We start from the raw sequence: 13,846 nt of genomic DNA on the forward strand, positions 1-13,846 counted from the left end.
ACCGGCTGTCCTACAGCTCAGGCTTGTCCTGCATTCTTCACAAATCAGAGCTTAATCTCCAGGAAACTGCTGGGAGCCAATCCAACAGAAGAATCATTCGGAGGCGTGTTGCGTAGCCTCCACAACCTTCCCGATATGCACAAGTGGACATGAAAGAAGTACACAGCTTTGTAGAGAAGCCTCACCATCTGCACAACCACGACACCCACTTACCCGCTGCCAGCCTTGCGGCTCCCACATTGGAGGGCAGTCAAAGCGGTTACATGCCTGGACGGGACTGGGTTTGGGCAGTCGACACTTGTCGTCGCTCACAGTGACTGTCTCGTTGTTCACTCTCGACTGCAGGTGCTTACAGGCCACGCTGCGGCTCCTCAAACCAACTCCGCAGGACGCCGAACAGGAGCTCCACGTGCCTGCCTCCCATCTGTGTGACACAAAACAGCACATACTGTTAAAACAGACCATTGACTGCTATGGCTGCAGAACAGATTACCAACAGCAGCTGCCCAAAGGAAACGGCAACAATAGAAACCCATCTGTATGAAAGGGCTTCAGGCACAGCAGCTGGGATACAGATTTATTGTCAACAGGGAGGCATCTGTTCTTTTTATGTCAAAGAAAATAACATAAATTAACCAGATATTCTCATTAAGGGGTTTGACCAGGGAAAATATACAAATATAAAGTCTGTGGAAGACACAAACTACTTTTGAAAAGCAGTCTAATGCTTCTAAGCAGCATTTGGACTACATAATGCTTCTGAGCATCAGTAAAAGGTCATTAACAGGGAATCACTAAACCTTCTGATGAACTGGATATTTGTTTTCTACCAATTAATTCAAACTAAAATAAATAAATACATGTGGTTCAATAAATAAAGTACAATCAGTTCAGATGGCTTCTGATGGTTGGAATTAGGTAGAGTGGCACCCCCCTCCTTGTGGCCTGCTCTGGTACAACAACTTTGCCCTACCATTGCCCTCCAGCTCATTACCGTGGTGGGCAGGGCGCTGTATTGCAGGCTCTGAGGAGCTGGGGGGGGCGTCTGTGGCTCACACACAGGTTCTCGTCTGTCACCTCTCTGGTCTGCTTGTTCAGGCAGATCACCACTGCCTCCTGCAGACCTGCCAAGCAAACAACAGGAGGTAAACAATACAGCGACACGCACACACACAATTCACAGAGGAAGACGATTTGATTCCATATTAGTTGACATGCAAATTAAAAACACATCGGTCAATGGTTGTTTCCAGGGGAAGCATTTTCTGATGTTAGTGCCTAAATGTGAGGGAAGCTTTGTGTCGAATTGTAGGCCTACTTTCTAGTCGATGTGAAGAAAAATAAGGACTACATTTTTTCTAAATCAGGTAAAAAACTAAAATGGAAACTGAGGGGTAGCCATTATAGCCTGAATATTATCTGCTGAAGAGAAAAGGAGTTAGCACAAGTTTAGACCCTGGGGAAATGAAGGGGAATAAACACACGGTCACAAACCAAGAAATGGAGCAGTGTGGCTGTCATTTGAGTAAAACGAGCACTTCCTCCAATTTTAAGCACAGCAGGTGTGTGATATAGACAGAGGGCCCCCTTGCCTTTATGACTTTTGATTGATTCTGTTTGAAATGTGACATATTTGCTTTTTCATCTAACCAGCTTGGAACCTGATACACACATCACAATCTACAGGGAATATGCATGGAAAGAAGACCACTGTGGTGGTGGTTCTTTGGAAAAGATGAATATGGAAGCATTAGGAATGCAAAAGAGCATTTCAGGGAGATTATTTAAGTCATCTCCTCAGTGTTTTGACTTCCATGACACCAGCGTCATCCATTATGTCGTTATTAGCTTGTTCTTTCTGATATTGGAAAAATGTATCACTCTTCTCCTATATACATGAGATGCTTACAATAACTGCAATACACCCTTCAGTGCAGACACATAAATCTAACTCCTAGTTATGTCAGTGGTATTAGGGAAAGTTATTTATTTATTTGTCTAATCATATAAAAATTAAACCAAACCTAGACAAAATTAAGTTGGTCAAAGGGATATATTTTCCATTTGATATCCAAATAAAAGTGAAATATGTCAAACAAAAACAAAACAAAAAATGAAAGTGATTCAGTGCTAGAAATGTCAGAGGAATATGACCTCAGTACATTGACATCCATAATTATAATGCATTTTTAAAATGTCTAATTCAACTTGGTATTTCCAGTGGAATTATGTCAGTGGTGGACACAGGCCCCGTACGTTTTAAACCTCTGCCAATTTGAAACTTTACACAAGTGCTGCCCATTGTTTCTAACACTGATACACGATACGAAGGCTAATCATGAAGGCAATGACTTTTTTATTACTTCACTGCTGGCTTTTCAAACACACAGATGTCACAGGTCACCTCAGATCTTTCATGCCGTATTTAGAGAGATATGAAATACACCATTAGTGCGATCTGGCATGCTGTTTGGGAAACTGAATATGCAACACTTATACTTTTGGAAGCTGAGGGCATGAATAGGAGACGAATATTTCTTTGGGTAGAAAAAAAAAAGTAGAAACTAGGACTAGGTACTAGGGCTGACCTAAATAAAGAACTCAACTGTGTCCCAAAATAAAATGCTTAAATTACCCAAAAATTGAATTAAGGGCAATAAAACATCAAGGAATAACCGGTGCCTTTTATTTTTATTGTATATTTGTACAGATAACTTTATGTACTCCAGTGTGAACTTTCATGTTAATGGTAGAAAATCTCCTCATTTAGGTTTTTGAAATCAGACTGCACACGATCTCTCCTTTAGGTATACATAATTTGTTATCTGCATCCTCTCCTCACACTCTTTATATTTCCTTGAGATCTCAAATAAAACCCATCTGACTTCCTGTCCTTTGCAATGTGGTCGGTATAAGGGTGGTTTTCTGTTATCTCTGTACATCAATTCAGGTACATTTAATGTGATACATTGTAACAATTGTAAGTCACCTTGGATAAGGGTGTCTGCTAAGAAATCGAGTAATAATGGTGAGATCATGATAAAGACCGATCTGTAATTATTGTAATTCACTAGAAATACAATATTACTGTCCTGATACAGAAAACAGTTGAATTCAATGTCAAGAAAACATGCCAAAAACAACCACAAGAAAACAATCTGAAAACTCTTGCCAAAGGGTTACTGTCATGTTCCCATCAGAAAAGGGTAAATTAGCTTTGGATTTTTTCCAAGAATGCTGGGCACCCTGCCACTGAACCAGATAAGGTAAAGCATGGACAGCAATTTAAGAACTATGATCAATAGCAGGGGCTGATTGAATCTGAAGAATATGAATGTTATCACCTGAATTAGATATTAATCATACATAGCGTTTCAGTTTGCCAAGTTAATTCATTACATTAGTGCAATATACACAGACGATATAAAATGGACAACTGCTGCTGCTGGCTGGCAGGTCATGGAGCTGTCCTTAACTGATCCCTGGAGGAGAAACTTCTTGCTTACACCATACAGACTCTCTACCAAGAACAGGCTTCGAATCCACAGTTCAAAACATGTCTATGTGACATCCCAATGTGATACTGCCTGGGATGTTAAGGTAAGGAAAGCACACAGGGCCTATACATCATTCATGTGTTGTAAACAATGGATAAATACAACGATTCATACTTTATGTGGGTTTAATTTTGGCGAGTCACTAACACCGCTGACAGGTCCACTAAATTCTTATGAATAAAGGATTTGAAGAAAGTTATTTCACGATTTGTTTTAGGAAAACTCTACCTTTGGGTAGTAGTGCCTCCAGATTAACGATCTGCCTGATTTACTGAATCGGAGTCTGTTGCACATGTTTGACTCAAGTCAGGCCAGGAGTTGCACCTTACCTCCCCCGCAGGACTCAGAGCACTGAGTGAAGCCCTCATATTCCCAGTCGTTAAGCTCTTCCTTCTCCACAGTTTGCAAGACGTCCTCCTCCTCTTCCCCCTCCCCCGCGGCGCAGGGGCTCCTGTAGCAGGGTTGGACCTCGGCTGGCTTGGGCCCCTCACACTCGTCGTCAGGGAGATCAGCCACCGTCTGAGAGAAAGACAGCAGGACCTGGCACCTCACCACCCGCCTCTGGGTCCCAGCACCACACGTCCTGCTGCAGAGTGACCAGGGTTCTGGGATGAACCTAGAAATGAGCACAACCCCCCCTAGCCAGTGTCAAACAGTGCGCTTCTTAAATAGAACATTTTAGAGTATACATACAGTACAGAAAGAGATCTTATTACTTATAACCAGGAAAAAGCTGTGATTTTTTAAATGGTGATGAAAACTCTTGATTCCAGATAACCCTTAGACACGGAAGGGGTGCAGTCAGTGACAGGAATCAAACCCCAATCTCCCATTCCCCCAGAGGCCATGATTTGTTGTCTTGGCTGTGTGTTTTAGGTCATTGTCATGCTGGAATACCCATCCATGACCCATTTTCAATGCCCTGGCTGAAGGAAGGAGGTTCTCACCCAAGATTTGACGGTACATGGCCCCGTCCATCGTCCCTTTGATGCGGTGCAGTTGTCCTGGCCCCTTAGCAGAAAAACACCCCCAAAGCATAATGTTTCCACCTCCATATTTGACGGTGGGGATGGTGTTCTTGGGGTCATTCCTCCTCCTCCAAACACGGCGAGTTGAGTTGGTGCCAAAGAGCTTGATTTCGGTCTCATCTGACCACAACACTTTCACCCAGTTCTCCTCTGAATCATTCAGATGTTCATTGGCAAACTTCAGACGGGCCTGTACATGTGCTTTCTTGAGCAGGGGGACCTTGCGGGCGCTGCAGGATTTCAGTCCTTCACGGCGTAGTGTGTTACCAATTGTTTTCTTGGTGACTGTGGTCCCAGCTGCCTTGAGATCATTAACAAGATCCTCCCATGTAGTTCTGGGCTGATTCCTCACCGTTCTCATGATCATTGAAACTCCACGAGGTGAGATCTTGCATGGAGCCCCAGACCGAGGGAGACTGACAGTTATTTTATGTTTCTTCCATTTGTGAATAATCACACCAACTGTTGTCACCTTCTCACCAAGCTGCTTGGCGATGGTCTTGTAGCCCATTCCAGCCTTGTGTAGGTCTACAGTCTTGTCCCTGACATCCTTGGACAGCTCTTTGGTCTTGGCCATGGTGGAGAGTTTGGTACTTTTATACAGGTAACGAGCTGAGATTAGGAGCACTCCCTTTAAGAGAGTGCTCCTAATCTCAGCTCGTTACCTGTATAAAAGACACCTGGGAGCCAGAAATCTTGCTGATTGATAGGGGATCAAATACTTATTTCCCTCATTAACATGCAAATCAATGTATAACTTTTTTGAAATGTGTTTTTCTGGATTTTTTTGTTGTTATTCTGTCTCTCACTGTTAAAATACACCTACCATTAAAATTATAGACTGATCATTTCTTTGTCAGTGGCCAAACGTACAAAATCAGCAGGGGATCAAATACTTTTTTCCCTCACTGTACATGTTACAATATAGATTGATAGATAGGGAGATAGCGGTATCAAACACAAATAAATAAACATAATAAGAGAAACTAACAAATAAATTGCTTCTGAGAAAATGTCTTCTTTTTGGCAGAATATCATTTCCCACATTTTAGCAATTCTTGCTATTAACTCAATGCAATAAAGAATTATTAATAAAACCCAGTCCTCCTGTAGGTAATTTCACAGATGTGAAGCAGAAGTTGAACCCCTCTCTCCTGGATAAATTGTTTTAAACTCTTTCACACATCATGTCTTTAATTTTAGAATTTATGAGAAGGGAAATACATTTCGATCATGAAGATACCATTGGGCTTTCTGAAGCTGGCTTTTTCCTTTATTATACTGCTGGTCAACTTAGGGCTGATTTTCCAAAGTTGGTAAAGTCATTTACATATGATTTAAGGCATCTTTGAGTAAATACAATAATATTTAGTTATTTCCAAATACATATATTTATACTTCAAATTCATTATTCTGTGCTGCTTGTAAATAAGTACATTTACATGTTAGTACATTTACATGTTCTTTCAAAAAAATAGTGTAAATGACTATACATTGTATAAAACCAATAAGGTCTTACCATAACTCAATAATTAATACAATAAGGACTTTGGCAGCTATATAAGCTAAATTCTAAAAGTGGTTGAAACCTTCACTTAAATTTTTGGACTAAGTTCTCTATTCCCCCTACCAAAAAAGCTTAATCAAAACAAAGAGTACAAAAGGTTAATGAAGGGTTTGTAATCCCGGAGGACAGAATGGCAAAGAAGTTCTTATTCATTACCTGCAAAACTTTTGACAATGAAAATGAAAGGTTAGTGTCAGTACAATTAAGAGCACCATTATATCTCACTATAAAACTATCACAACTGGATGTAGTTTAGCAGGTGCCATTTTTATTCTGGAGAAGAATATTGATCCTCAAAAACAAATCTGAATAGCGAGTACAACAACATAAAGGTCATTTTCAAGACGACGGAGGCAGCAATCCAATATGTCAAACAGATGTTGATGTACTTACTGAGAGTTAAAAAAAATAAAACGGCACACTCTGTAAAACAGTAAGACTTGTAAATTATTAGTGGACATATCTTAGCACAGATGTGGAAGTTGTGTTATTCTTTCACAATGTCAAGTAAAGGTAAATCTTAATACAATCTTCAGGTGTTTTAGTTGCTGCAGTCTATTCACAGCATACTGAGGTACCACAAAGCATGGTGAATGCTTAAATGTTGGTAGGATGAGAAACCTAAAAATGAATTGCGGAGGATGGGGTTCTAAATAATTTACAGGGTCAAAAGACAATTGATATTTCAATACTTTAACTCAATTTATAACCAGCCTGAAGTTCTGCTGAAAGGCTGAACAGACTTCTGTCAGGGTCTGTTTTAAGGAAAATGTGCCACTGAAGCAACAGGTAAACACTTGAGATGCTGGGTATAGTGAACACCGCTGTGGATATTTCAACAATGGACATTTTAACAGAAATAAGATGGTTTCCCTTTTAAGAGATGTATGGCAGGAAGCTAGGAACAACACAAGAGAGAAATGAAACCTCAGCTTTAAGTCAGGGACTGATTGGAAACATGGGAACCCAAATCTACTACTACATCCAGTATCAGGTTTGGCTACAGTTGTTTTATGAAATATGTTGGCCCTGTCTTTATTCCTTCAGTGACATCCAGTAAACTGGATTTACAAAATAGGTCTCCAAAGGCAGATTTATCAGAAGAGCTCAGCGTTGTTTCATATCATTTATGTACATCAGATAAATCAATTTCAAAGACATGTTTGCAAAACATTAAACATTAAACGTAATTAGTAAGCCAAAGTACATTTTAACACACACAAGTTAATGAGTTTCTTGAAAACACAAGCAAAACAAATAAGAAATTGCTCACTTTCCCAAAAGCTCAGATTAGTTCAGATTTAACTTTATCTACAGTACAGTTTATATAATTAGGCTCACTTCACAATTCAAGTTCTCCAGGGCACAATAGAAGTGTGACATTTGTAACAATTGCATATTAATAACTGAAAGTGTTATTTCTGATGCTGATGCACTGGGTGTCTCTGTTACTTGTGGGACCGGAGCTAGATGAGCCCTTAAGCAAGTATTTCCTCCTGTTTAGCTTCATTCACATTAATAATCTACTTCCATATGGCATGCAGCTATTGTTGTTGGCCCCGGAGCCCAAATTCATCATATGCAGTTATTTATGTGCTGTTCATGTAGATATGCTACTCATGAAGGGGGGAAAAAATGTGTTGGCTTTATCTGTGTCATTCACCGCCTAACACAAAATACATATTGTGAGAGGCATATTTTGGGAAAGGAAGTCTGTAATAGTGCAGGACATCTCATCTATACACATGCTGTGTCCCCGCACATCTTTGAATATCTCAGAATCTAATTTCTCTCCGCAGAAGCAGATTTTCCAAAAAAGGCATCAACAGTACCACACCAATCTGCTTCAACAGCTTTGGACAGACATTGTAGATTCGTAATAGTGGTACGTTTCTGTTGTAAACTAAAATATCTTAAATATGGCAAGACTAAATGTAGCAGCATTGTCCCCATACCTTACACAATGCCATGTTGTAGTTACCTGCACTAATTAATGTGTTCATATAGAAGTGCCGTAGTTCAGTTCCTTCATTTTCCAATTCAGAAAGAAACATGGCCCTTTTCCCAATATATATTTAATACTGTAAACATTGCCTACTGTAAACTATTTTGCACACAAAATAGGCACTAGAAAACTGAAAAACATATGAATAATTTTGTTTCACTCTTCTGTTGTAACCGGTTTGCTCTTGTGAATGTCAGTGAGTAACATAAGGTTACTGCTTCAGTGATGAAACTTATGACATATCCTTTCAGTGTGATACATTACATGTCTTCAAATTGTGTGTACAACAGCATGAAGGTCATGAATCTGTATATTTTTCCCTGTAAGTCAGCAGTGGAATATTTTAAGTAAATTGGCTGATAGACGAACGGCTGTGGTTTTCGCGACCCAGAAAGCATAGAAGAATGAGTCTTAGAATTGGACAGGATACAACAGACGTTTATAAACGTGTATAAATTATAACTCAATGAGTGATGTTTCCGTGTTTGCATACCACCATTACCATGAGGCCCTTGTGATCAACGCATTTGCCACCTACGTCTATAGAAAGCAGTGTAGTCACTCATGAATCTCAAGATGGGATGCAAGTCTGCCTCAATATAGGCTTTCTATCCACCTTTCTGTCTATCTTTCTTTATAAGTCAAGTTTCATAAATGCTATAAAATGGCATAACTAAATTCAATTTTTTAATGTAACAGGATTGACCAGAAAATGGTTTAGGAAGTTATGATCAAAACTGTATGTATCTCACACACTACAATGGGAAGGCCAGGATTATAATCTCCACATCAAATTTTCTGCGATACTTATATGATATTTTTCTGTGATACAGCTGTATTATTTGTAGTATTCTTGATTCACAAGTTTGAATACATCTGGGAATTATGATAACTAGAGGACCTCCTGTGCGTTCAGCCACAGCCACGTCTGTAGTCAGTCAAGAGAAAATGATACGTTTCAACTGTTTAATTTGTTCATTTAAATAGTTCCAATTATCCAGCTTCCTTTCGCCTGCCTGGGGTAGAAGTAAATTTCCTGAGAACACAGATTATTTTAGCACTGTCCAAACTCGCTTCTGATCCATGCCTAAAATCTGATGACGTCAACCAATGTCTTGCAGATTTAATACATGACATAATTAAATTCTATTCCTCTGCTGAGAAAGTGCCACATACAGGGTTTCAACACCACTATTAAGACAATGTTACCTGAAAAGGCAACGTTACCCGCCTGGCCAAACAAATGAATGAACGCCGAAAAAAAAAAGTTTTCAAACACAAGCCACTCTCGTCCACTAGGAGAGTGGACCCACCCCCGGTTGAAAATCACTGTAGGATGAAGTCTCAGATCAGTAGAGGCCTGTACTCACGTGGGGTCCTCGGTCACTGCTGTCTCCTCCTCTAGCTCCTGAGCCTGCTTGAACCAGGGCAGCTTGGCTTCCACCGGGAGCTTCTCTGTAAAAGAGCATCATCCGTGTCAGCTTAATCTCTCCTAGCGCCTGTTTACCTTTTCTGTGCCTCCCAAATCCCAGAGCGCAAATATTTGGGAAAATGATTGATTCGTTTTCAATCATTGGAGGATCCGGATAAGTAAGCAAAGGTATTTAACATAATATCAGCAGGTTTTTGTGAACCTCTTAAGGAGAAAGCAGCTTACCTTTGGGTTTATAGCAAGGGACAGGTACAATGCACTCCTCCTTGATGTGTGGCTTGGTCTTGGCATTGCAGCCCCCCGCATGCAGGCCCCGATGGTCAATGCACAACACCACCCTGTAACGAAGCCCCTGTCCGCAGGTCACTGTGCACTGGGGGGAAAAGGGACTCGGTCACACACAATATACACCTGATCACACAGTGTCATGCTCATAAGGGTGACCATAGTCACAGAACACGTTTAGAAGTATGCGACTATTTCCTTTCTCGCTTGTTACACATTTATTGTGGTTAGTTGTCATTCTTCTTGTCATTGCTGCCAAGTTTCCTGTCTGTTGTGCCAAGTATGTGTTCAAACAACAAGAAGCTGAATGACATGACTTTTAATGGGGCAAGAATGGACTTTAAGAGCTTAGTGTAATACATCATACAATGGAGCTTTTTGCTATGCTATAATGGTTAACTTCCATATATTACCCTGTCATTTACGATGTACATCAAAAATTGCAGTCGGCTCAATGCAATAAGAAGTGATGTTTTTGTTTTCCATTACATTCTGAATTTGTGAGAATTTAAAATATGGAGAGGTACTGCCCTGCTCATCATAGCTGCAGGTCTCAAGTCAGAAAGGGAAAAAAAAGGAAAAAGAAAATTCCTCAAGATTGGCTGGCTGCAAAGACTATTTTGTACGACCTTTGCCAAGACAAGCATTTATCAAGAGTTCAGAATGAGGAATGTATAAGGTCAACAAAGTCCTGGGTTTTAACAGGCCACAAATCTGACTAGAAAGTCTCAGGGTGCAGTAGCTGGAGGGGGAAATTAATTTCACCATGAAATTGAAATGATAGAGACTTAGAAAGGTGGTGTGTTTATCTTCTATGGATGCCAAATATGGGAATGTATTAGATTAGCCCACACTCCTGAGATATATCTCTATAAGGTTATCAAGACATTCAAACTGTCAGGTTGAAAAACTTGGAGATTGCTGTTCTTCTAATGGTGAAAGAGATACTTTTAAGTAGTAGAAAGACTAATACGAACTCATAGCGGAAATTACGTTTTTTTTTTTTTTTTTTTTAAGAGGACTTAATATTTTAAGAATACATTGAAAATGCCCATTGAAATCTTTGATTCAAAAACAAAAGGGCAATTATGTTACAGTGGGACTTATTTATTCCACTTATTTATTACATCATTAAGTGGTGAGCATTACTTTTTTCAGAGATAACATTGGTTAAATTTCCAGTAATTGCTACATTATTTCGGAATGATTAATATGATTTTAACTCATTTACTTTGCATAAAAAACTAAACAATTTAGGGACATGTAAAAACAACATTCAAATCAAAAACATATTTTTCAGTAATACAAAATCATCAAGTCTCATATTATGAAACCTTGGTAACATGTTTTAGTTACAAATATTTGTAAATTAAAACAGAAAAAAAAGATCTACATTTTTTATAGAGCCTCCAGTATATCCAGTATATTTGTCAAATCAAGGAAACAGTAAACACAAATGGCATCACTTGATGAAAAATTGCACCCAGCGTGAGAAGGGCCCACACTACAGAGCGGTACTCACAGGGGACCACTCCTGTGCTAGCCACTTGGGGCAGTCGAAGATATTGCAGGGCTGAAGGATGGGTATCTTAGCGGAGTACAGGCACTTCCACTCGTCAGCTGCAGTGATAGTGCCCTGGATGTCCTCCTCTACACAAGATACAGCACGGCTCTGGATCCCCCCTCCACACGAGGTGGAACAGGCCGTCCAGGGGCTGCTCTCCCACCTGACAGCACAGAGCTTACGCATGGTTACACAGTCTCACAGGCTTGGACATGCACAGACTCACAAGAAGGGATACAAACTCATTTGAGTGGCAGGTGCATTTCAAACTGCACAGATAAGAAGACTAACGTTGTGGTGTACTTTTGTAGAACTTCTATAACACACACGGTGCAATTGAGTGTACTGGGTTAGTGTACAGCCCTGTGTATCATAATACAGAACTGGTAGTGGTGTCATACACATACACAGACGTCTTCACAAACACACAATTGAAGCATAGCTACAGATCACATTGTGTCACACACACCTCCAGAGATTAAATACACCATTTGAAAAATGCTCTTTACTTCTGAAGACCAATTCATAATTGCTATATATATCCAATTACTGGCCCACAAAAGAAGCAGACAGGATTCGTAAGAAAACCAAAACTGAGTGGTAACACTAGAGCTCTCTTAATGAAATTCTTCAACTATGTAGACAGGGCATAATTAAGAGATTATGTTTTCCTGATATAAGGTGAAGTCCAAAAGACTAATGAGCAAATTGAACAAATAAACAAATGTATTAAGATGGGAGTAAAAAAAGGAATGGCACTAAATACAGATGGAAACATGATTACCGTGACTTCCAGTATACATAACATGTGCTTTCTCCTACATTTTGCCTCTGATGATTGGATGTTATGGTTTAAAGAGTCCAGATGAACAGGGAATGGTAGCTTCTATGTTTGCCAGGGGAGCGGCAAACAGGCACACTCCTTGTTTAGCACATAAAACTGGTGTCTCTGACATGCATTGGCTGCCATACATACCGAGGTAAGGGGTGGTAGAGGTCATAGGGCATGATCTGCTTGTAGCCGTCACTGTCAGGAACAAACATGTGAACTCAGAAAAGGTGACGCACAGTACAATCAACAGAACTGTATGACAGTAGTAAACTGAAGTTTAAACCCCCGAGAACCCGGTTATTCCCACCCAGTTTAGACCACCCGCAACACCCGTAAGTTTTGCACGGCCATCTGGGAAATCCCGGCCAAAGCCAACAGGCCAAATCTGAAACCAGCTCACTCTCACCAGTAGTGGTACAGTTTACACTTCCACGATATAACCGGTGTGCCCCTCAGGAGAACCCAGCAGGGTTTATTTTAAATGTTTTGTCAACCACCCACCTGGCAGGGCAAGGGTCCATGTTGCACTCACGCAGCTTGGGCTTGGGCTTGATGTTCTCAGGATAATAATGGCAGTACTGGTCCACCACCACACGGCCACTGCGCAGGTCAAAGCACTCCGCTGAGGTCAGCTGGTACCCTGCAAACATGCAGGGTCAGTAATACCCACAACCCAATGGATGGATAACGGCTAAATCATGATTTGCACAGTTTTTGCTTTAGAGCTCAGTTTGAATATTTTAATATAATATTATATGAATATATGAATATTCTCAGTTGACTTCAGTCCAGTTCAGGTCAGTCTTGGACTTTGTTGAAACGAATAGATCGCCTGTGCCTGGTGCCCCGGTTTGGGTATAAGTTATTGGAGTTTTCTGTTTGTTTTATGTCATTGTGCTTTCATTTTTGTATTTTGTTCTCTGGCACTCACTGTCTATATAAAGCGGTTTTTATTTATTTCCAAATTGTTGGGGATTTTAAAAATGGCAAGACTCTTAAACTTAGAAATACAGCATTGTATCCCAGAGTTATTTATCTCTGTCCTAGAATGTCATTGTGCAAGAAACCAAAATAATAGAACATTTCAAATTATTAAAAAAAAGAAAAAGAAACATTCCAAATTAAGAAAAATTACTTTAATCTTGAAAAACAGGGCCTGCATTAAATTTACAAATTACGAGAGATAAGAACATAATACGTTTCAAATACATGCAATGCATCCACTGCATAATCCACACTAATTAGTGGTTAAGACAGTCTCTTACCCCCACCGCAAGTGACTGAGCATGGGAAGAAATCAGTCTCCCTCCAGCGATGAATAATAGGCTGGTAGAAGATGAACTGAACCACACTGTCTGAGGAACTGGCATATTGAATCTGAAACACCAATCGCAAGACAGCACCATGAAACACACATTTCCCACACAACTGTTGCACCTTTTTTAGTTTTGTGTATTGGTTAAAGCTGCTGCTGTTGTCATGTCCTCAGAGTCCTCAAGCAGCCAGTTCATTACATTCTGTTATGCCTTTGTCCATTGCTTACAGACAATAATGGATGAAGAGAAGTAGAATAAAT

The 13,846-nt window shown here is 40.0% G+C and overlaps 1 protein-coding gene across 1 annotated transcript in view; it reads right to left on the bottom strand.

Annotated features, from left to right (window-relative positions):
• Positions 1-13,846, bottom strand: part of LOC136766345 (ADAMTS-like protein 1) — a 124,153-nt gene that overhangs the window by 11,404 nt on the left and 98,903 nt on the right. The window contains exons 9-17 of the mRNA XM_066719756.1: positions 13,536-13,647; positions 12,772-12,910; positions 12,415-12,465; positions 11,397-11,601; positions 9,815-9,962; positions 9,528-9,612; positions 3,887-4,173; positions 995-1,124; positions 214-424 (exon numbers count right to left, since the gene is read on the bottom strand). Coding sequence (XP_066575853.1) covers positions 214-424; positions 995-1,124; positions 3,887-4,173; positions 9,528-9,612; positions 9,815-9,962; positions 11,397-11,601; positions 12,415-12,465; positions 12,772-12,910; positions 13,536-13,647 — 1,368 coding nt within the window. The remainder of the gene's footprint in view (positions 1-213; positions 425-994; positions 1,125-3,886; positions 4,174-9,527; positions 9,613-9,814; positions 9,963-11,396; positions 11,602-12,414; positions 12,466-12,771; positions 12,911-13,535; positions 13,648-13,846) is intronic.

The sequence above is a fragment of the Amia ocellicauda genome, chromosome 13 (assembly GCF_036373705.1).
Source record: "Amia ocellicauda isolate fAmiCal2 chromosome 13, fAmiCal2.hap1, whole genome shotgun sequence".
Taxonomy (NCBI): domain Eukaryota; kingdom Metazoa; phylum Chordata; class Actinopteri; order Amiiformes; family Amiidae; genus Amia; species Amia ocellicauda.